Here is a 25,648-nt window from a genome sequence, read left to right on the forward strand (position 1 = left end):
TGCTACAACTTGCTGAAACCTGGTGCAATACAAAAATAAAATGACAAATTCCAAAATTTTAGATAAAAGTCACGATATAATAAGTTGCTGCAAGAATATAATGTCATATGTTCTGCTTATAGGTTGATTGGATTATATGTGTGTTTTTTTGATAGCATTTTCTGGCATTACATACACTAGCCTTTATAACTTCTGTATAACTGCAGTGTCACATGACTTTTGTCACATGACTTTCCTCTGACCTGACGCTCGGTGTCGTCACCTCTGGTCCCCCCCCCTTCATTGATTAGTAACCTTGAACCTGAACCTAAAAGGAGCTTCAGGTGCTGCTCCGTTATTGGTTTCATTTTCTCTCATAATACAATAAAATGCTTATTGGTAAATATTGGCCCGTAACTTCAAATCAAATCATCAACATTGCTTATTTAACACAATAAAAGCTCACAGGTAGGTAGAGTATTAATATTATATAATATAACAACTTTTTTTAGTCAAAATAGACTTTTTATAGCCATAACTGCTCTAAACACAACAAAAACAAAATATACTCACTCTGCAATATCCATAATGAAACATGCAATACCTTCAGATATGAATGTTTTATGTGTGGTATGTGTTTTCTTTTCTTTATAGAAGCAATTAATTATTATTATTATTGTTTTTCTTGCACTTTTAAGAACTGCATTTCAATTTCGTACAATGACAATGAAGACATTCTCTATTCTTCTTCTTATAAATTCTAACACTTCTCTCTTGAAATATTACAATCTAGATCTATTTCTTCTTGCAATCTCACATTCTTCTCTCCTAACAGTGGCTCTCACGCTCTGTAGTGCAGCTCCTTATTGCAGGGCACCTTTAAATAATGATAAAAGATGCATGTTTTATTTCAGCCCTGTGATAAATTATGCAGTCCAGATTTGTGAAACACATTTTCAGCTTTAGTCAGAACACACACAAACACACAAACACACACGGCACATGCAAACAAACAACTAGGGCCCCACTATCTGATCACTGTGTGTTAGTGTGTGAAAAGAGATAGATGGAAAAGCTGCCTGTCCTTTTGGTATCTCTCTCTCTCTCTCTCTCTCTCTCTCTCTCTCTCTCTCTCTCTCTCTCTCTCTCTCTCTCTCTCTCTCTCTCTCTCTCTCTCTCTCTCTCTCTTTCTCTCTTGCTCTGCGTGTGTGCGTGTCTTCTGCCTTCTTCCAAAATTCTAGCAAATCCCTCCCCTGTGTGAAACTAAATCACCCCCTAACACAGTGTTCCATTTCACACAGAACAATATTTCAGCACCAAATACGAGACATATTTTTCTGCAGTGCGCGGTTCTCCATCCACCTGTGCCCATGCCTGCGCGTTCACTCTCTGCGCCCGTGCCCGCTCGTAGCTCCTCGTGATTTTCAGATAATGTGTAGAACCGCAGAGCTGGGTGGCATCTCTGGGTTCCCGGTGCCAGACTGGAGCAGAGAGTCCAACAGGAGCAGCATGAGAGGATAAAACCAGCGCTTGATTACTAACAGACAGTTTTGGTTCTTTGTAAGACATTCTACATCTGGACTCTATTTTCTACCGAGTTGGACTGTTTCCTCTGTCCTTTCTCCTCTTCTACTTTCAGTTTTCCACACACACACACACACACACACACACACACACACACACACACACACACACACACACACACACACACTCTCTCTCTCTCTCTCTCTCTCTCTCTCTCTCTCTCTCTCTCTCTCTCTCTCTCTCTCTCTCTCTCTCTCACTCTCACTCTCACTCTCACTCTCACTCTCACTCTCACTCTCACTCTCTCTCTCTCTCTCTCTCTCTCTCTCTCTCTCTCTCTCTGTTTTCAGGACAGATATTCTTTGGTGCGCCAAAGCTGCGCGGTTCAGAGTTTCCCCCCTTAACCATTTCTATTTGCGGGCAGTTTTTTTTTCTGTAAAGGCTATAAGTCTGTTTCTTTTTCCTCTCATTTCAAACACTTCCCACTCTCTCTTTATCTCTCTTATATTCACACGAGATGCCTGTAATTTAGAAGAATCTGTGCTCTAGTTAAGCCTGGGTTGTGTGGGATGGAGAGCGAACTAACCCTGCGTCACTCAAACACAGTTAGCACGAAGTACACCGGAAACAGGAAGGTTGGGCGTACAAATTAAAAGCACAGATCATAGACTATAAATCATGTAGAAGTGTAAAGCTGAATAAAGGAGTTAATAATGATAGTAGAGTAGATATTGTAATATATGATTAATCAGGAGACGCTTTGATAGTTTGCAAGGGTGCACTAAATTAATGGAAGATCTGGATTTAAAAGACAAATACAACTAAAGAATGTCATCACAGTGCTATAATGATGTGAAATTAATTATAATAAGTCAACATTTGAGAGTTTGAGCCATTTTTAATCATCTTCTCCACAGTGAAAATGTAATATGTGATATTTTGTTGCACCTTTAACTCTCAGCCTGTATGTGTGATCATTTATCATTCACTGTGCATGCATAAACTGACACATAATAACTATTTCAATGCTCGAGCTGCGCTGAACGCATTCATATTTCCATTTCTTTCACGTAGCCCGCTGTGTTCACAGTTAAAAACACATTTAAGTCAATAGAGCTTTTATTTTGACAGCTCAAGCAGGAAGTTTGCGTTTCACTCCGTCACGCTTGACACTGGTGCCTCTCGCGTTGAGGAGAAGAAGTCTCGATCGGAGACTCGCCACCTGGCGATGCGAGTTTCGGGAGTTCTGCGTCTCCAGGTGTTAGTCTGATCCCACAGCTGTCCCACCTCTTTAATCCAGCCTTTACTGTTTGTCGCTCTCCAGACTCACATCTCACTGAAACCATCATGTGTGACTTTTAGTAGTAAGAACGGGAAGCCCGCTTTGTGAAACGGCGCTGGATGGATGGATGGATGGATGTGTCCGTTCTAGGGCGCACTGGAATAATACAGTGAACTGAGGATCAGTGTTACTGCTCGGCTCTTTTCTCTTAGAGTTCATCCCTCTCTCTCTTCTTTTGTGGTGCCATCTCTGGAATTGTTACATTTACTGGTGGGGAAGTGCAATATATTAAGGCTTTGATCTCCTGCTATGTGCCTGGTGTGGAAAATACCTGGTGGAAGGTGTACAGCGGGATCCAGCCTGGGAGGACAGGACATCTGCAACTGAGAAAGCTCCGTTCCTTATTTGTTTTATTTTGTTTAAAATCTGGTGCGTAATGTACGTGGAATGAAGACAGAGGATGGATATAATTTGGGAAATATTGATCATTCTTCAAGCCAATTTTATTGTCTGCATATCAGGTGAGTTATGGGCGTCGTTGCTGTGTGTTGGGCAGGTGCAGCAAATAAATACAGCGTGGAATTATCTTTAAGTTTTTCCACAAATATTCAGTTGGATGAGGGTGGGTTGAGGTGTGTGTGTGTGGGGGGGGGGGGGGGGTGTCACAGTAATCCGTGAGAAATGCTCCACAGGACGCACTTTAGCAGCTGGAGGGAAAATTGTAAAAAAAAAAAAAAATAAGCACTAGTTAGTGTGCATGGCACGAAATATTCCTGCTGTTTTATTATGGGTTAGCTGTGTGTGTGTGTGTGTGTGTGTGTGTGTGTGTGTGTGTGTGTGTGTGTGTGTGTGTGTGTGTGTGTGTGTGTGTGTGTGTGTGACTAAAACCAGGTACCCTGTACCCTCCAGGACTGGATGCAGAGGCTTTTGACGCACGCATGACATGAGTGGGCTTTTTTTTTTATTGTAAGCCACAATGAAGATGGATCAGTGTATGTGTTTTTTTCTTATTTTTATTTTTTCTTTTCCATTGCATTTTTTTTTTCTTTTTTAGAATCCCCTCTTCCTGCTCTCTCCCTGTCTTCTGAAAAAAATCTGTCAGAGTTATTATCAAATAAAGCAGTTGTGCGCACCGGTGAGCGCGCGGCACGGCACTCTGCGGTGGGATGAGCGGATGCAGCGCTGTAGGTCACGCTGTGTTTTTACGGCTCTCTGTGCTCTGTGCCAGCAGATGCGTCTGAGCCATTAGCGCTCATCAATGAAGACGCATTTACTCACTTCACTGCTGTTTTGGTGAATACATGAATTTGTAAAAGCTCCGTTCAGTACTGTGCTTTCGTTAGTGTACTATTCTCACGTTTGTCTTATTAATCTGAATAAGTTAGGTATTACATGTCAAATTAAGATTTAAAGTCATATTTTAATGATAAGAAGTGAAAATATGCGGCCACCCTTTTTGCAAACCTTTTCCAATATGAGAAAAACATTGGTGTGGCTTCACCGACGCACCAAAACAGGAGCATTATCAAACAATATAGGCTCTAACATAAAGTTGTAGTATCAATGCTGAGGGAAATACAATTATACTACAATAAAAAAGAGACCTCATCACTCTTTCATGATGCTATGTTTTGCATCTGTGCTCACAAGTGACGTACATCAGTGAATTGGCTGTAGGGTAACGTGCGTAATCCATGACTACTGTATTCATGCATTACGCACACCAGGCGCACCTCTTTTCTTTGTACCTCGGCCCTCAGGTTAGCAGCGAGAAGGAAGGTTTACAGTGACATCAACCTTACGTCAGTGGTTTGTCCCACCCTCAAGTAGTGATTGGTTTGTCTTTAAGAATATGCTGAAATTGAGGTCAGTCACTCTATAGTTCTAGTCTTAACGAGTAAATTTGTAGGAAAGTTAGAGCATGGTGTTGAATTCATGTCTAGTAGGATACATGTAGGACAGATGGGTTCTACCTACTGTAATAAGCTTCAAGTACAGGAGGTTCAACTAGAAACAGCATCATTTACTGTTGGAATCAGACGGAAACCATCCATCTTCAGCTGTAAGATGTTAACCATTTAACATAGTTCCCCCTTTTTGTTTCACCTACATTAAATCCCTTCAGACCCAGTGCCCCTTTAATGCAGAAGTGTTAGTGTCAGACAATGGTAAAGCACTGCTTTAATATGTTGGGTTTGGTCCAGTAACTAAGTAACTAGTCTCTATTGAATATGATGTTGAGCTTGACCCTAAAATAAATTAAGAAAAAATATCCAACTCACTTATTTACAGTTTTCAAAGATGTGGTAGCTTTCAACCACATGGCCTTCCTCAGCATATTGAGTTCCTCAGCTGTCATGGCGATGGTAAATATATGAAAATAAATGTAAAGTTTCAACATATAAATTGCCAATGCAGAAAAGTAAGACAAGGAGTGGAGTGAGAATTTTTTCACATTTTTTAAATATTAATAAATTCTTATGCTGACCTGATTTTGTTGAACTGGGTGTAATATTAACTCATTATACGTAATGTTAATTAATAGATTTATTTAATGTGGAGAACAGGGGATTTTTTTATTAAACCTGCACGTCCATCTCAGTTTATATCTGGAGATGTTAAAAGGCAAGATGATGATAACAATGATTAATCTGATGCTTTGTAAAGTTAATACAATCAGTTTGGTCAATGCTGACAATTAGCAGCAGCTTGTTTTTGAAGTAAAGAAATACAATACATTTCCTTCACAGATAAATATTGAATGTGCAGTACATTGTTAAAGGATGTACGTTTTTTCATGTAGTTATTTGTTGTATAAAAATCCAAATCTGAAAGTAGGCCTCAATATAATGTATTGCTGAAAAATTATAGAAAGGGTTCGTAAAGGCATCTAAAAGCACTAAAGACCTTTGACCCATCAAGCTACACCAAATGTATTGCCCATGTTAGTTTAAAAGTTGAGCTTGACAAACCAAACTCTGTCTGCTGATGAAGACTGTGTGATATGGTCGAAATCTCAACCACAACAACTAAGTGGACCTTGAGAGGAGTTTGTCTTGTCACCTTTTTTCCCCAAGGCCATCAATGAAGATCTTTTGATGTGACAAAACAAACCCCACTCAAAGGTGTACTCTCTTCTTGTTCTGGAGCTTTTGACCATTCATCGTCTTCATTGGCGGCCAAAATCTGCCCAGTTTTCAAGGAACTGTAAATGTTCAGACTTCACTTATTCTGGGAATGTTTAGGAATTTTCACTCATTCTGACTAAAAAGTCGAACTTCCACAGTTGAAAGCGCCAGAACAAGCAAGCAAGTAGACATTGAGTGGTGAATATTTGGTCCACAGCTGTTTCCAAGGTCAAGAATGAACTCTTAAGCTCAAGATGTCTCATCAGTCGACAGTTTCCTCAGGGTCAGTGTGAGTCTGCGTGTCTTTATATTCATCTCACATATTACAAAAGCACTGGCCTGTTTGCTAACCTTTAGCCTGCAGTCTTCTGTACTTGTTGTGTGAGTCACATTTAACTGTGAAAATCCATTGAGGATTCTTAGGATCATTTGTACAAGTGTCACTTTCAACTCAATGACATCTTTTTAAACAAGGATCTGTGGTGGGATGTCATGAAGCCCATTTATCAGCCACTTGCTATCTTGTAGCTTCATGTCAGGTTATGCTACATGAAGCTACAGGAATAAAGGATCTGAGCTAGACTTCAAAGGCAGTCTATTATCTTGCCCGGTTATGGACATGAAAGTCTCCTTAGTGCCAAGACTTGAATCTGTGATGTAATCTGGAGGAAAATCTTGGCATTGCTTCAGTGACAATGAGCAGGAGATGGACTGTGACAGCAGCCTTAGGTGAGTTTCTAAAGAGAATGAGCTGCCATCATTATGGTAAAATCAACCATATTTAGAGTAGCAGTGAAAAGTTTGGACACACCTTCCCATTCCCTTAAATAAGAAAGTGTCCCCAAGCTTTTGACTGGTGCTGTATAGATTTACCAGGTAGCAGTATCTTCTAGTCATTACACCAAAGACTTTAATAGATGCCCAGCAGCGTGATGTAAGAACATTGAGAAAGGTATTCATTTATGCAAACTTTTATACTAGAAACAAGGAAAGAAAGTTGATGAGGGCCTCGATAATCAACCAAAACAATAAGTCAAGTTAACGCGATAATAACGTGTTAACACAAATTCGTACACAACTATGCAATGTAAACACCTCCTGTTTAAGTTGGTACTCATGTGGCGCATCTTTGGAAAGCTTCGATTCTTGTGATTGGATTGATGCTAACCATTTCAAGGTTCAATCAACGCCTCTGTCACAGCACCAACAAACAATCTAACAATTAAAAAATGGGGCAGCACATCTATGAAGCCTCATATTATTCCACTGATACAACTCTGATAAAATGGTCTAGATACATTGGCAAAGGTTCAATCGATCCAGTCCAGTAAAATATTTAGTTTAAAACACATTATTGCATCAATAAATATACAATAAATATCCACAAATGTATCATTTCAAATTAGCTGGCAGATGTCCTAGTCTTCAATGTATTTTCCTTCATAACTCGAGTAAGCATATAAATATTAGCCACATCTCAAAATGTCAAAATGGCAGCTGCACTATGACTTTTCGACTGACATTTCACTTGACCAGTGTTGAAAGAAAGGGCCTGACCCTCTTCTTTTGTGTAAAGACTGAGCCAATAGGAACTGATTCTGCTGACTGGTGGTTTCAATAGCCAAAGAAGTTTTGAAAATGAACATATGCAGCTTTAGTTGTTTCTTTATAGCCACGACATGGAACTTATATAAATTTAAATAGTTAGCGGTGTGTTATATTTTTATATAAACTTATTTTCCATCATGGATAGAATTTTATTTGGGTCTTTTATATCTACAAAGTTTAGTTTCAAGAAGGGAACAAAGCACTATAATGTTTTTATGCTTCAGTTCATCTGAAGCAGGGTTCATCTGGTGTCTCTAAATGGCTTTTTCATTTTTGAAAAAGCCTAAAAATAACCTAATAAATTTGAACTTGGACCAGGTTAGGCTCCATGCTGTGGTCCCATTGTGTTTTCCAGCTAATAGGTCCAAGTTATAGATCATCTGCAGGCATCCTTTTGCAAAAAAGAATACTCAGGTGGAAATGAAACCGTTCTACTTCAGTGTGTTAAAACTTCTATTACTCAATGCTAGTAGCACTTACAGTTATTCTGACTGTTGGGAGAAAGAATGTCAGAATTACCTTTCAAAACAGACCAAAACTATGCATTCAATCCAAATGGTTCAAGAACAGCTTTCAGTTTATTTTGGATATGTCTTGGATAGATATTTTAGGCTAATTTTACAGGAATTTAAATGATTGTTAAGGCATTGATCTAATCTAATATGAAGTAATGGAACTGTTAGCAGGCTAATGTGCCCACCTGTTGCCTGTTGAGTTTGAGTTTCCCATAAGTTATGATTTGAGTATATATTTAAAAAATATAAATGCTGTACATATGAGGGTTTTGACAATCTTTGTCATTGTTGTGTGTTGCTAATTGATTTCCAACAATAAATGCACACATTTGCAAAAAAGCAGGCATATCTTGTCTATGCTGATAAGAGAAAAATGTCCCTTCACGCTAAAATTTGAACAGATAAAAAATGTGCGATTGATTTGCTAATAATCGTGATTAACCACACTAAGTCATGCGATTAGTCACGATTATATTTTTTAAATTGCTTGACAGCCATAGTAAAAAAGATGTTAAAGCAGTGCTGATGGGGAACTGGAAAGTTGGTGATAATTCTACAGTATCTGTTCTTCAAATAGTTGTTTGATCTATTATTAATATGAAAACCTTGATTATAGCAGCTTTAGCCAGCTCTTTAGAAAACGATACATTGACGCACATTGTGTTACACTCTCTTCAACAATCTCTCCAAAGCCAAAGCTGACCAATGATAGATAACATGCTATACCTGATGTATGCCTCCTCAAAAGTATTTGGCTTTGAAATGTATTGAACTGTGATTGGTCAGTTTCCGATGACAGTTATGGCAAATGCACAGCAGCAGTCCCCTATTCAGTTATAACAGTGAATAAAAGACTGTAGACACAATGACTGCAGGGAATATACTGTAATTAAAGCACGATACAGACTGATCACGTACAATAGATGCACCTTGTGTTGCTACCATTGAAGAAATTGGACTCTGAATTATCAATCACAACCTTCGCCGTAGGTGTCTACAGTATGACAGGAACTGTATAAATCACAAAAAGTGCTGTTATCAATTCTCATAACAGGAAGTAGTTCGGATAAAAACTGCTCAGTGAGGTATGTATATCAATCAGAGTAACCAAAGCTTCTTTCACACATAGTTCCTGGTAAATTACTGGGATAACCTTCCAGGCACCACTAGTGATTGTCTCTATTCACACATGCAGCTGCATTCAGGCTCGTATCACTCATATCATGGCAATGCAGTAATAGATGGGGATAGGATAGGTGTGGTAGGTTGGTTCGGTTGCGTGGCGGTGGCTACCAGACCGAAGCAGAGAGTAACTAACTAACTGTATTGCTTTCATAAAGTCATATTGATTATTCAAAGCTCCGTCCGATTGATGATTGTGAATAATCAGCTTGACAGCTAAGCGTCTGAAGGCGCCTGGAAGAGTCAGAATGGCTTAATGAAAGCAATACCATTAAAGTTAAGTGTATAAACATTCAGAAAATAGTGTGAACATTTTATTTCAAGTATTTAAACATTGAACGAATAGCAAGATCTCCTCTATTCAGCAATGTCTTGTGATTGGTTCGCTTGGTCCATGTTAAAATGTCTTTCATCAGATGGGCGTTACCCTTTACATGTCTTTTCCCGCCATTCTCCCTGAAATGTTTTGTAGGTCTTGAGGTGGGAAATTAGTGGTAGAGACTTCCCTGAATATCAAAACCCTGCTCCTGTTCACACATGACCCCATGCAAGAAAATGTTCCTGATCATTTCTTGGATAGATATATGTGTGAAAGAGGCCCAGGACATTACTTCCTGAGAAAAATGTTGTAATTAAAATTGTGAAATGTCATTTTCCAACACTTGAAATATGTGCTCATGTGAGGTCTGATGTCAGGTGGGATCAACTTGGGGTCTTTTTTTCCTGTAACATTTTGATTGAACAGGCTTCAAATTAAAAACCTCTAGCAGGGCGGCCGCGGCACCCTCATGTTAATGTAAGTTCCTCGTTGTAACACCACTTCAGGCATGAGATAGAGGGGAGGGGGTACTCATCTTGACTATAGTCTCATTTCATTATGGATTGCTAATTATAAACCGTGGTTTCATGCTTATTTGACAATGGTGCTTTGATGTTACACATGCTACATATAGCTCGTTTGAAGTTGAACCTCCTCCTCAGCCTCTCTTAATGTCTGCTTCATATTCATATAGATCATATTCATGACCATTGGGACTGAGCTCAGTTGTACCTTTTGATTTATTTCACTGGCAACTGCCAAGCAAACGTCTGCAAAGAATTGTAAATGTGAGCTTCAGGACCTTTAGGTTTAACACTGTGCTCATTCTTTAGGATGATCTTGAAATGCAGTCTAATATTAGCCATCATGGAGGAAGCCTCATATCTAATACATGCTGATGGAATTCCATAAATCGGACTATCATCTGACTACATGGTATTCCACAGAGGCAGCAGAATATAGAGGATAAATATACAACCGTGTTATAGATGTAAAGCAGGGCTGGATTAAGCCACCCTGAGGCCCTGCAGGCAACAAATACTACTACTACCGGGCCCCTCTTGGCCCCATTTTTTCCGCTTTCTGTGCATTGTGTATAAATCCTATCACTCCCAACCTAGAGCTGGAGATACCACAAAAACTGGGTTAGATCTTATACAAAGCAATAGCTGGGCAAGATTCACAGAGTCAACACTGATATCCATGTATGGCTAATTTTAGCAGATTTAACACACACACACAACTTTGTTGCAATTGTACTCTAAAATACGAATAATCACACATAAAATCAGTGACATTCCCTTTTAACTACTTATGCATACTATACACTTCTATTTCCAGAAACAACATTGAACATCTGCATAATATGTCACTGACTAACAAAGACCACGCTAGATATGAGTTTAATGATGTAATTCAATGAAAAGTGGAATGGTTAGGGATGAATGGATGAGGGATGAATGGATGAGGGATGAATGGATGAGGGATGAAGGGATGGAGGGTTGGGGATGAATGGATGAGGGATGAAGGGATGAAGGTATGGAGGGTTGGGGATGAAGGGTTGAGGGATGAGGGGGTGAGGGTTGAAGGGTTGGGGATGAAGAGTTGAGGGGTGAGGGGGTGAGGGTTGAAGGGTTAGAGATGGAGAGTTGAGGGATGAAGGGTTAGGGGTGAGGGATGAAGGGACTGGGTGAGAATTGAGGTGGCGGTCAGATGGAGGAAGGCATAGGATAATGTACCAAGCTAGTGGTCGGGGAAAAGGGAGGGAACCAATAGGGGACAGGGGGTGAAACTGTCCTGGATGGAACCCCCATGATTCCTGTAATCAAACAAAAAAGGGAGAGAATGTTAGAAAGGGTTTGGGAGGGAGGGATGTGATTACTGAGTCAAAGAGGAGAGGAGCAGATAAGGTGTTACTTAACTACTACTATTAAACTATCACCAACTATGTTAATTCGGAGTCACCTTTTTCAAGTCTCTGATTTCACCTTCTCAAATGTGAATATTTTCTGATTCTGTATGTAATGTTTGGTTGTATGTAACATGGTGTGTGTGTGTGTGGTAGGACGACCATACACTTTGTATAGAGCAGGGAACAATGCTTTCATTGTATGAAAATGCACTGGTGGGATTATGAACTTGAATATGATGCAGTCTGAGTGCAACACGATGTGAGCAGTCTGCACTGTATTCCCACAGAAAGATTCTCTAACTCTGACAAAAATGAATACAAACATAATTAATACACTGTGATGAATTGCGCCACTAAAGCACATTTTAAGAGTCTGTTAATTAAGTTTTAATATAGTACGAGATGAAAACTAATCAGAGCCTAGTACAGTAGGAAAAAAATGGTTAGTGATGCAAAGTGTATGTGCTTTGAAGCTAATAGTCCAGGAATGTCCAAACTATTCCATAGAGGCCCATGTGGCTGTAGGTTTTCATTCCAACCAAGCAGGAGCACACCAGGCTTGACTCAATTAATCAGCTGATCTCAGTCTTCAGACAGTTGATTGGTCGAATCGTGTGCTCTTGATTGGTTGGAACAAAAACCTGCAGACACATGACCCTTTATGGAATAGTTTGGACATGTCTGAAATAGGCTAAATCTGATAAAAAACACTATTATGCTTCTTTAAGGTTTTTAGAATTCCAGATGATTTTGTGCATTTCTGTGGTTCATATTTCAAAACTTGGAAAAAAATGTTCAATTTCAGACTATAAAGTTGAAAGCTGCATGTAATTAATTGAACTGAGTCAAATGAAGGTTTTTTGGATGTCGAAGATCAATAATCATCATTATTTATCGGCAGTGATTAATCTGACAGCAGTTTCAGCTTCTTGATGATTAGAGAGTTTAGTTTGTGCTCTGGGACGATGTGTCATAAATGATCTCAAGTATTGACTAAACTGTCAATGGTTATGAATGTAATCAGGCTGCCTGTAGGCTGGATTCTTGCTTTAATGACCGAATCAAAGATCAGAAATTCAGACACACACAGTAAAGTTAAGTCTGGTTGTTTCAGATATACCAGAGAGAAGAGGGTGGGGGGTGTGGAGAGGGTAGGTGGGGGGAATATTGATTTTTGGTGAACTCCAGTTGTGGTGAGATCTGTAAAGACTTGTTGTGTGTGCTTTTACACACTTTATTTATTTTATTGCAAAAGGCCAGAGCAGGAACGCAGTATGTTGTTGTAGCACTGTGTTATACACTTCTCCAATTCACATTTCAATTCTCCTCCATTACAGTATCTTTTTTTTTTTTTTCATTCCCCCGCAGCATATCTTCACTTCCTTTTCCCGGAAGTGCTCAAAAAGCCAATTCTTAAACGGGCTTTGACATTATGTGCCAGGTAAACAGTTTTGCGTGCCGTCCTCCATCTGTTCACACACCCAAATGCCTTTTTTTTTTCTCTCTCTCCACTTTTTCGCTGCTTTAACGTGTTCTCAGCAGAAAATCTTCCTATTCCCCACACTATGACAGATTGGTACAAAAGAACTGCTTTTCTCCCTTTTTTTTAATCCTTTGTTTGTATTTAATGCTTCTCTAAGAACAAGCAGAAAATACAGATGGATGCGAGATTATTTCGGCTTTTTTTAAAACATAAAGCAGCTTGTTTGAAAATTTCCGTTTGTCATGGATGACAGATTGTACCTTTATGCTAAACACGCAATTTTAAGTTCAGATGGGCATGTTTTGCAGTGTGGTTTATAGTTTCTATAAAACTCCTGACAGGGTCTCATACTGAACACGGCAGATGCTTCACCAAACTCAAACAAACTGCATTTGTATTTTATTTCTCCTCTTTTAAAGAAAATGTGATAACTTACTACATTTAACAGGACATCTGTAGACTTGAGACTTGAACTAAATCATGAAAATTAGCATGGCCGGATCTACCGTCAAGTGCCCAGGGGCCCTTGAGCAGAAAAAGGATTGATTGATTATTTGTTAGCAGGCCAAAGTGCCCCTGTGGCACTAATCCAGACTTGAGATTTGAGGACTTTAGGTCTGATTTTGGACTTGACACTTGACTCAGGACTTGAAAGTACAGGAAGATCTGTATCATGTCATGGTCACCTTGAACGTGTCCTTTAAGGAAAAAGCTCTGGATGGATATTGCTTGTGGAGAAAGCATGTTGCACTCTGACTAAGTAAAACCTGATGTCCAATTTTGTGGAAATACAACAAAACCCCATCAGTGGAAGAAGTAGAGTGATTTGAGTTTTCCAGGAAATATGACCAAAAAATGCTGCTTGAAGGGTTGAAACTGTACGTGAGGCTTGTCTGTGTAACAGCAGCGTAATGGACTAGAAATCCTAGTACGAGTCAGATTTCTGTCACAAAACACAAACATGGCTCATAGTGATCAGTCATAGAGGAGAGACTGTAATAAAAACAGCATCTGTGCCTAAGTACACATAAATTAAAGAACCGAACTGGTAGATATTTAAAAAGTTGTGAAAGCAGTAAAAAAAAAAAACAACTTTATTCTCTATTTAGTCCCTAGAGGAACGCTTACTGCATACATTCATCTTAAATAATGACTTTGTGCCTCACACTAATTTATCATGCAGCTCTGGAACACAATTAATTTTTCTCTGCATCCTTTTTTTGTCCCTTTTCTGAGCTTATACCAGAATTTAACCTGTTTTCATATACGTTTAGAATTCACTGTGTGTGTATTGTTGTTGTCAGCTGTAGTGCTGCAGCAGCACAGGCAGAGGTTTTTCATGTCAGCTGGGTGTCTGTCTGTCTCGGCTGTCAATTTAACAACCTGTTATAGGAACTTGGATGCACTACAAGACTGAATGTTCCCCAATGATAAACTCTTTCCTTTTTGCATTTCTTCTATGTCCTGTGGGGTGACGCTCAAATGAAATTTCAGCTCAGAGAAAATATTTGATGGTGTGTTGAAAGTTTATAAAAATTCAATATTAAATATTCTTCTGCAGAAGTAGCACTGCAATTGCAAAAGGGTCAGTGTCAAATAAGTGTTGGCAAGATGAGTAATTCAAAGATATCTTTTTAAATAGTTTTAAAAGCAGCATCAGGTTTGTTAAAATGTACATTTAGTATTTTTGTTGGTTTTATGTCATTTGAAATTACATTTGCATCATTTTTTAACAAAAGTAAGACTGAATGCTCCTGGAAATGTCAAATGGTGTAACCACAAAAGAATGATAAATATTCAATATTGTATCCACTGACAATGTTTTTAAGTGCACTTATAAAAATAATTACTATATTTAAAAAAAAATGTAAATGTTTCCTGATCTCCATGATTCCCCAGAGTAAATGTAATATTTAGAACAATTGTATTCCATTACCTTTATTTAATATAAAAGTTATAATGTAAGATCATGCTAAACTAGTTGATATGGTGTTTTATTGAGAGTTTTTATGGTTACACCACTTTTTGCCATAATCCTTTTAATAATTTGATGCTGGGTCCACAAAAAAAGAATGTGTGCAAGTTATTCATACGTTTATTTTCACATTTTAACCCCTTTAAATTTGACTAAACCACATGGACACAAAAAAATGTCATTGACCCAAAGCAGTAATCAAGTCCCGACCTAATTCATTACTTGCATTTTTTTTTTAAGAGAAAAAACCAGGTTCTGCAAGTCAAATATTGGCTCAGAGTAATACCAACACCTGATTGCTGCTACATTAGTGGCTCTACTTCCCCTGCTGAACCTCATTTTGTGAGCAACTGCCCACCGTAGATAATCTCACTTTACCTTCAGAGAGAATAAAAAGGGTTAGTGGCCACAGGGAAGCTTAGTAAATTTAAATAGGATGATGAAATCACAGGGTAGGGCCTTTGGTGTATTCGTGACAATAACACGTGTCTCAACCAGCAGGCCATATGCCACCAATACAACATCCGTGTTACCAATCGTTCCATCCTCTGCTGTGAGTGGATGTATGTCATGTTGCAAACCGCCGGTCGCACATGGCGCCCGCAGTGTGTTTCTACTTGAATCTGTGCCCACCCGCTTCTTCACGGCCGTCTGGTCAGTGTCACTATGTGTGTCTGTGTGTGTGTGTGTGCTTTTCTACCCTTATGAGCACAAGCAGTTTGAGTTGTGGTATACATTTAGATTGTTTTTTAATTTTCCAGCAGCCCATGTGGCGTAAGGGTTTGATAGCATTTTATTGAATCTGGGTCCAGTTTCCAATCCGCTTATCAAACTCAAATCCTTACTGAATCCACTTAGGTTCATCTTTGAACATTTCTAAGTAACTAGGGTTATAAATAACTTCAAGGAGGAGGCAGAAACACTTTTTTATTGGCAGTCTAGTTAATGTTCACAACCTGTTACTGCAAACTTAAAATTAAATGAGCAGCATCAAATATGAAAATGTTGATTTAATATGAAGCCGGCACTTTAATGCAGCAGGTGTAACCTACTTATGATTTGAACACTTTCTAATTGAAGTGGAGGTCCTGATTTAGAGCGTTTTATGGGTTTAGAAGCTTGAAGTATTAATAAGATATGCATAAAAGTTTAACTCAGTCTCTGACTTCTTCTCTGTCATTGAGCCAGATCTTTAAAAGAATCACCAGTATGTTGGGCTTGTTGAAGTGGAAAAAGACTCACAGTGGTAGAGTGGTGAAAGAGTACAAACCTGTTTACATATCCAGCATCCACCAACATTAGTATTCATTTAGAGTCATGTTTCTTGCCATCTGATAAAAATAAGTCCAATATTCACTCTCCTTTCAGCTCTGTTTTTGGTCTCCACCAGCTCCTGAGGAAAAAAATCTGTTTCTTTAGCTGCTAAATGCTCCAATATTCGAAACAGCTTTTGCTGTGTATCAAATCTCATACTTCTGTACTTACACTTAATATTTTGCATGCATAAGTGTGTTCACACTGAGAAGTATGGACAAATGCAGTGCCTGGATAGTGCACTCAAAACAATCTTGTCACCCTCAACGGTCGCCATCTTGGCTCCGTAGCAGAAGCGAAGGGAGCACTTTTCAAACAGGAAATGGAATAGAATAGGATAGAATAGCAATACTTTATTTTCATGTCCTGCATGAAAATTGTCTTTGGGTCTCACTGGTATGAATAGTATATAAAACACATAGAGTAAATAAAATAAACACATTCATTCCATTACACATAGACATACAGTATGTCCGCAAGATGGACATAGCACATCACATGTACCCCCTCCCTCCCAGCCCCTACACGCATATCAGGTATATGGCAGAAAGCACCAATTCCAGCCCATTTATAGTGCTCTTAGCTACAGGAGGCAGAGGACATTGTAACTACGGTGAACATCGCCACATTATACAACTGTAAATTATACAAGTGTTTTTGCACTAAGCACCACTATATGACGACTATACTTTTGTCACATATAAGCCATCAGTAGGTTTATTTGGTTAATTTAGCAGTCTATAATTATTTGGTACCGCTAACGCTACGTGAATGCTAACGCTAGCTTGCTAACAGTAGCTCGCTAACTCGAGTGTGGTTGATGAGAGAAATGGCTCTAAATCCAAAACAGTGAGATCAAAGACACTTAAGTGGCTCCATAGAGCTCTGAGGGTTTGTCACTACATTCTATCCATCGATGACATTAATTAGTGCAGGTTTAATTAGCTACTGCTGACATAACCTGCTGCAGGTGACATTTGTTATTTCAGCCACCAGCTAAATGTGATGAGTTTGCTGATATTACCCACATTATTTATTCATTGATCTTTGAAGAAGAAAAAAAAAAGAGAGAGCAAGATTTGATGACAGATTTGCTGTTCACATATTTCAGTGAATCCAAAATGAAAGGGTTTTATAGCAAGATTATAATTGGGATTACATTTGTAAATTAGCATTGTTGTAAGGTTAGGGCTTTGTCAGGGTAAGGATTTTATTTATTTTATCTTGAAGTGATAAAAATACATAATTATATTCTTTTCTGTAGTTTTCTGTTTTTATAATGTACAGTAAATGTCTAAAGGATGGAGAATGTCCCCATTTTTCTTACGCTTTTATCCCAGTTCTGCTTAGTTCTGTCTGGCTGAATATTTGAAGATGTTCTCGTTTCACCTTAACTTTCTTTGAGCCTCCCGTCTGTGCAGACATAAATAACTGCAGGTGCCTGCTGCTTGTAAAGAGGGGTCTCAGCAATTTTGCAAGAAATGACAAACAACTTGACATTTAGTCTGTGTGCACAGTAAATATGTCAGCAAGGCTGATATGCAGCCAACTTTTCACCCCCGGCATTTTTGGCTCCTCGGTCGTTTGTTGAGATGCAAAAAGTGACCTCTGTCTGGCTTTTTCTGAAAAACTACCTCTTGTGGCCATGCTAATAATGACATTCCTCTCACATAATGAAGTCTATAGTGCCATAAGCTCTCTAAGGGAAGAGGTTACAGAAGTCTACTTTGTGAGTGAGTGCTTTACACTTGTATTGCTATAGCTTATAAGAAACACTAGCTTCTTTTAAGCTTTACCACAGTGTTTCCCAACCATAACAAAATAGTTTTTGTTGCTTCACAAGTTACACAACATTTCTATACTAGCATTTAATCATAACTACGAGTATAAAAGACACTAGGGTCTCAACAAATGCCTTTTACTTTTTTTTTTTACAAAATGTAAGTGCCAGTAGCAACTTTGTCTTGTTATGTACAAACTTGGTTTAGTCATTATGTTTCTCCCTCTTGTGGGCATTTTGAGTATTGCACTTATTTTCTGTTGCTTTTTCTAGTTTCAATGCTATATGTTGATTTTTTCAGGCGATGCGGCTAGGTTTTTTACTCTCTAACTACTGCGTCTCACAAGCATCTACTTCACAGCAGTGACACCTAGTGGTGTAGAGTAACAGAGAAATAAATGAGGAACACAACAAAATCCACACAGAATTATCACTGACTGAGCAGTTCCCTCAGCGCTAGCATTTTAGCATCTTTTAGCTCATTGTTTTGGTTTTGCAGCACTCGACTTTTCTGTTTCTATTCATTCTAACAGCTCACACTTACCTAACTTCCAGCTACAGCAGGGAGTGCTTTCCATGAAAAAGCTTAAGTAAATGTTAACATAAATGTTACGTTCATACACACTAAAAGTCACTGGATTAAAATGGGTTAGCGTTTCCCAGAAATCACTAAAGACAAGGTGACCCACTTTATTTGACTTTTATTTTACTATTGTTTTTGTTTTTTTATCCAAACTAAAGCTCTACTCTTTTTAAAATTAAATATCACACTTTGCTATTGATTATTGATAACCTGTGTGTATTTTGAATGTCATATGCACATCGTTTTGAACAAGAAATTATACATTTGTGACAGTTTTTAGAAGAACCTTGTCTTGTGTAACACTGGGTCAAAATAACAGTGTTATTGGTGCTTTAAAAGTGAAGTGTGTAGAATTTAATGGCATCTAACAGAACAGATTTGGCAGAAATGGAATATAATATTCGCAGGTATATTTTAATAAGTGTATATTCAGCTGAAAAGAAGAATCATTGTGTTTTTGTTACCTTATAATGAGCTCTTTATATCTACATAGGGAGCGGGTCCTCTTCCATGGAGCCCACCATGTTTCTACAGTAGCTAGGAATGGACAAAACAAACACTGACTTTAGAAAAGGCCTTTCCTCATTTAGAAGGGAGTATAAAAAAACAGAAGTTAAAATTAGTTTCAGGGTTGGGATGTGGGTTAATTTTGGAATTAGACAGTAAATTAAGTCAATCCTAAACATACAATAATAAAAAAAAATGTGTTTGTGTGTATGTGTGAAAGTGACCACCTTGCCTTGTCCCCAAGCAGCCATAACTCATCACATCTGCTGCTCAGGAATCTGAAGTCTATCAGCCAGCTGGAGTGAGACGACCTCCATGCCAGCTGTAATTTACCACAGGGAGATGGGATGTGCAGTGTGTGTCTGTGTGTCTGTGTGTACTGTTTATGTTTGCAAGGCAATGACGCAGCCAGAACGAGCAAAATGAGTAAGTCATGACGAGGCCTGGCAGAGAAAGCAGTGGACGAGACGAGAGGAACGGAGGGGAGACAGCGGTTGTTGTGTCTGTGGAAGGCATCATACTGCAGGTGGACAGTGACTTTTCACAAGCACCAATCAGAAATCGGCTCTGTCTGCTGTCCGCAACAGCATCAGCACCAGCCAAGCGCCCCAATTCACTCCCCATCAAACACACACAGGCTCTGTCAGGGAAGCCAAATCTCCAGCTGCTAATCTGATAATCCTGTGCAGATGTGTGTCCCATAACAGGAAGAGGAATAGTGTGTGTTTGTGTTGAGGGGAGATGAAGATAGAGTAAAAGAGTGTGTTCTACAGTAAGTGTGTGGGTGTTACAGAGACACAGAGAGCCGGTGTTTATCCAGGCTTCACTTTCCCCTTCTCTTTCTGTGACAGTCGCTGTTTGTTTTGTCAAGTCACCAGTTCTTCTGGAATAATCTGCACTAGTGTTTACACAGTCTGCCAAGGGTTTACCATTATCACAGCTGAGATACGGTGTTCGGTCAATTACTGCATCTGAAATGGCTGACTTTTCAGTATGTATGATCCCAATTGACAATGATGCTGTTACTGCTGAGGTATAAACTCTATTGTTAGCGCTGTAACCTATAGATGAAATAAGTCTTTATTGATCCCCCGGGGAGATTTTTGTTTTACAGCAGTACAACAGATGCAAGTGCAGATAAATACAGAAATATATAAAAAGTAATAAAAGAGTAGAAGTAAAATAAAAAATAAAAACAAGATTAAATCAAGTAAACGTTAAACTAATAGTACTGTCTCTAAGCAAATCCATATAGTGGTATAATAAGTTGCAACAAGTCAACAAGGTATATTATGTATGCTGTACACCATATGTAATGTATTATGAGATGAGAGGATCACATATGAGATATTATATTATAATCTGTTCATGACATTATGTGTGTGTGTGTGTGTGTGTGTGTGTATGTGTGTATGTGTGTATGTGTGTGTGTGTGTGTGTGTGTGTGTGTGTGTGTGTGTGTGTGTGTGTGTGTGTGTGTGTGTGTGTGTGTGTGTGCGTGTGTGTGTGTGCGCGTGTGTGCGTGTTTTTAATGATGTCACATTTTTGTATCTGATATTACTTTAGTATAATATGCAGCTAATTTGGTTAGCTATGACATCACTCTATGTAACCCAGCTGTAAAAAAAAACGGGTTTAAATAAGATGAATATAGTTAATAACAATAATATTAATAATAATAATAATAATAATAATAATAATAACACATTTTATTTGTAACGCACTTTACAATTGAGGCAAACCTCAGTGTGCTACAAAGTAAAAGCATTAATATAAAAGACAGATTAAAACACATAAACATCATAAAAATAAAAGAATAAATAATTTAAAACAAGTGATTTATTAAGTTCATTTCTGTTCATTTTTCTAGCTGACGCAATGTTTTTCAGTGTAGTGAGCAGGTAGATGGAGGGAGAAAGGTTTGACATGTTTATCTAAACAAGCTACTTTGTGTATTGGCTATGAGCTGCTCATAAAAGTAGTGAAACAGTGGAAATACAGCTGGAACAGTCATTGAAACTGAGAAGTTAACAGATAACAGGAGAAAGTTTCATTCTAGAATCCGCCTGACCACTGGAAGGTGCCGGTTTGGTCGTAAATTGATTCATCCTGACTCGGTAAGCTAATGTTAGCTGTTTGGTTCTGTGTTAGCCAAATGCTAATTTAACATTTCAAGGTTTTACTTCATGGTTATTTCATAGCAATTCAATTTAAAGCACCATTCAAACATTTTATTGTAGGTTGTCACTGTTTAATGTTTAAATGGAGACAAGTTTGAACCCTTTAATTACTTTTTTTTTGTAAAAAAGGAAGGTTTAAAGGGTAAATGCTGCTTAGTCGAGTGTTTTACATTCAAACAAAGTCATTCTGTTGCAATATGTGAATAATTGCATTTTTTTAATGACTGTCAAAATAACTGTAAAATTTAACTGAGGAGAGTCAAGTATTTTTTAAGTATGTTAAGCACTTATTTGAATTACTGTGATTTAATACAATGTGGTAGAAACATGACATAAATGTGAGTGAGATATCTTAAAGAGAAATGAGATGTGAGATGAACAGAACAGTGTGGGTGCTAATTGAGTTTTTTTGTTTGGATTCTAAGATTTCTGACAGATGACTCATGATTCTCAATAGATGGTGAGTCAAACCCAGCTTGCTATCTGAACTCTGATCTGTCTGCAATATGGTAGGATCATTACCAGGCCCCCATAGTGATTGCAGCTCAAACACATACACACACACACACACACACACACTTTCTCTCTCTTTCACATCCACACTCGAAGAGCAACTTGACTTTCCTTTGACTGACTTACTTTACCTTTGACACTGACTTTGAACTAAATACAAATAAAAGGAGGAACAAACTTCTGCAAAGAACAATTAAGGACATTTTTTTTATTTATGGACCCAGTTTTTGTTTGCGTACGTGTACACATTTCAATGTAATATGTTCATTCACGTTGTCAACATGTTGTTGTGCATCTACAATTGTGGTTAATTACATCCGGCTGAGTGTGGTTGATTATTGCACTTAAGAACCTCGATGCAAGGTGTACTTATCAAAGCGTGGGTTTTTAGCTACAATAGCAAATCTAGTTGGTACTTCCTGTGTTTAACTTTGGTTGAACTCTGAGTCAAGTGTGTGAAATGTTTTATATAAAGCTAATGGCACCTTCTACTGCTCTAACAGTTAGTGTTTCTCAAATCTGTACAACAGAGACTTATGGCGCTTTTCCACTACACAGTTCCAGCACTACTCGACTCGACTCGGCTCAGCTCGGTACCGTTCCAGGAACGACCTTTTTCCATTACAAAAAAGTACCAACTCAACGTGGGCGGGGTCGTCATAGCACGGCTCCACGAAACTGCCGTGACTTCGTTTTATACGCGACACAAAACACATAAACAATGTAACAGTTTTCTCAAAATAATGCTTGAATGACTAAATAGAGTTAACTGTGAGGGCCCTTCAGGAGACTGCATTCACTGTAGCTATTCCTGGCTCTCTGTGCGAGAGCTGAGACAGTAGCTGAGCGGTTGCATAGTGTGGTAAGTACAGTGTCTAGTCACTGGCACAGGTACACAGGGTTTTATGGCTTTCAGCTCAATAGAATCAGAGGCCAGAGAGGACAAAGGTACTCACCTTCTTTAAACCCCCCTCAATTATTGATGGCTGCTTTCCTTTCTCTGCTCTAAACTCTCCTTTCTCTAGCTTTTCTACTTTCTCTGAGTACAAATAAAATAATGGATTTCTCCTCCTTTTTTTGCACTCAGTAGGGGGGAAAATAGTGACAAAGTTTTAGAGACGAGAAGTGGAGGAAGAAAGTGTATTCTTGTTAGAGTCAGTGTGGGTGTGCTCAGCAGTCACTAAACAGTCTGTCACCTCTCTCTGACTCTCCTGAATACACCTCAGACACCATCCTGATAAGATGTGAGACAAAAACACCACTCTGTTGACCTAACTCTACCCATTAATGCTGAGAGACGGTGATGTTCCTTATCTGATACTGGACTATGTGATCAGAGGTTTCAGTGACAGTTTAGGCAGACAAGGCCAATTAAATCCAATTATTGTGATATTAAAGCCACAAATAGCATTTAAATAGCATAATTACACACACATTATTGATTATAAAACAAGCCTTTCAAATTAAACAACCTCATAGGTCGTTTGTACCTACACTGCAGCACAACCTATTGAACTTTATATGCTGCTTTCCAAAATGAGAGTGTAATATACCACTTTCCAAAACTGTTACAAATACCTGTTAGGACATGATGGTACCACTTGATTAGGGTTAGGGAAAGATGATAGTTTGCGTTAAAATGTCTTTGTCGTCGTGAAAAAAGTAAAATCCCAATTCATGGTTGGAAGCAGGAAGTGAACAGCAGTCTCCAGCAGCGAATCTACTTTTTGACACTTTTTGCCATGTAACTTCCTGAAACTTAGTCAACCTTGCAATGTCCAAGCATGACGCAGTTTAAAAAGCGGTACAAACACATGGTTTTCACGAGGTACAGGGAGGAAGAAGGGTTTTAACAATCGGGTGTTTTAATGAATAATTGATGTATTTGTTCACTTATTTTTTATTAATTCATTTTTTCTATGTTTTTGTAAATATGTATTGAAGGACTGATTGTTAATTGAGTAGTGGAGAAGGGGTAGGTTTAAATAAGCATATGCTTCATCCTACTCCTTTTCGGACATGTTGGGTTCACATTATTATTGTTGTTTTGACTATTGTCTTGTTTTGACTATTCTCATTGGTTTGATTTGTTTGTTTGTTTCTTAGATAACTTTTTTGTGTTACTCATACATGTTCGAAATAAATCAAATAGAAATAAAATTTTATTATAAAATAAAAAAATCAAAATCAAACCTTCGTCGTCATGGCAACAGTAAAATCTGTGTTACCTTCTTTTTTTTAATGTCCCACCTCGCGGTTGGACACAGTAAGTGAACAGCCGTCTAGTTTTTGCCACTTTTTGCCATCTAACTTCTTTAAAGGTTGTCAAAATGAATCATCATGGCAACAGTGAACTCCATGTCCTGTTTTTTTTAATGTTTCGCAGTTGGAAATGGAATGTGAACAGTGGTCTAGTCTAGTTTTTGCCACTTTTTGCCAACTAATCATCGAGCGATTCACCCAACCTGCCTCCTCCTAATAAGAAAGTCCCTTTATATATATAGTCGTCATCTAAACTCATCTAAACTCGCCATAGGTCATTCTTGGCGACTGAATTTAAGACCTATGGTGTCATTTTTCTTGGGAGTACAGGCTCTGATTCTTAGTCTTTTGTTTATGTTTCTGAATTCCTCAATTTGTCTCAAAGTATTTTGTCAGTGAGGTTGGGGGTGTGTATAAAAACAAGGACACAGTGTCTGGAACATCAGTCTTAGGTTTCAGAAGGGATTTAAGTTTACCTCTGGCTGCCACCTTGTCAGTGTTTGGTCCGCAGCCAGAAAACATGGATGAAGAGAGACGTAAGCCCTCTATCTTTAGTTCTGAAGTTAAGAGACCTGTCAGTCATCATAGCGACCTTTCATCTTATCTTCATAATAATATTGAAAAAAAAAAATGCTGACTTTGCATTTTGAGGGAGGAGTTAGGAGTCATTGCTGTAGATTCCAAAAAACAAACTAGTGTCTAAACTGAAAACAACAACTTTAGATATCAAATAACGAAAATGATGTTGTCTCATTGAGTGAAATGGTTTGAATTTCTATCAACACAGAGAAAACATACCACAAAGTCCAGCAGGAACATTTGGCAGCTTTGGGTCATCTGTCTCCGTCTTCATCTCTCTTTCTGTCCCTCTCTCTGATTATGTCTCATCTTTCTCACTCAGCTCTTTGTCCCTCACATTCAGTTTCTCACTTTTTTTCCCTCATCTCTTCCTTCCACTCTGTTCTCCTCTGTCATCTCTCTCCATCCTTCTTCCTGTCTTCAGCATTTTCTTTCCCATTTTCTATCCGCAGAGCGGTACCAGCTATACTCTGGTGAAAAGATGACATCATAGAAAATCAATGAATTTAACAGTGAGTGATATTTAGACTACCAAATCTCATGATGGATAAAACATTTCCTGTCTAATGGTCAGAGACGCAGCCTGTTTGAGTACTCACATTAACAGAAATTAGAGGGAGGCCACATTTAAATATTTATTTGCTAATCAAATTAAAATAACTGATCTTATTCTGACACTGACTTTGCTGTTTTAATGCTATAATAATCACCAGGCCTTTACCAAGATCCACTTTACCTAAGAAGGAACTGTCAGACTCAACATTCCCTAAATGTAACAGATTCAAACATAATGTAACATTGTTTGTTTGTAGCTTTTTTTAGACACACACAAAATAGTCCTTTGTAAAGTCAATTCATTGATTTACTTCTAAACATATTATACATGTTGGAAAATGGTTACAGAAAACATGTGAAAAGGCTGATAACTATGCAGTACTCAATTGTGGAGATAGAGCCTTAAACTTTCTCACCCTCTCATTTTTCCTGATTTTCTGAGTCTGCACAAAAGGGCTACCCCATGAC

The 25,648-nt window shown here is 38.3% G+C and overlaps 1 protein-coding gene across 1 annotated transcript in view; it reads left to right on the plus strand.

The window, feature by feature from the left end:
• Positions 1–3,245: 3,245 nt before the first annotated feature.
• ca10a (carbonic anhydrase Xa) overlaps positions 3,246–25,648 on the plus strand; it is a 245,767-nt gene continuing 223,364 nt past the window's right edge. Inside the window, exon 1 of the mRNA XM_062442856.1 lies at positions 3,246–3,306. Within this exon, the coding sequence (XP_062298840.1) occupies positions 3,246–3,306 (61 nt within the window). The remainder of the gene's footprint in view (positions 3,307–25,648) is intronic.

The sequence above is a fragment of the Scomber scombrus genome, chromosome 21 (genome assembly GCF_963691925.1).
Source record: "Scomber scombrus chromosome 21, fScoSco1.1, whole genome shotgun sequence".
NCBI lineage: Eukaryota > Metazoa > Chordata > Actinopteri > Scombriformes > Scombridae > Scomber > Scomber scombrus.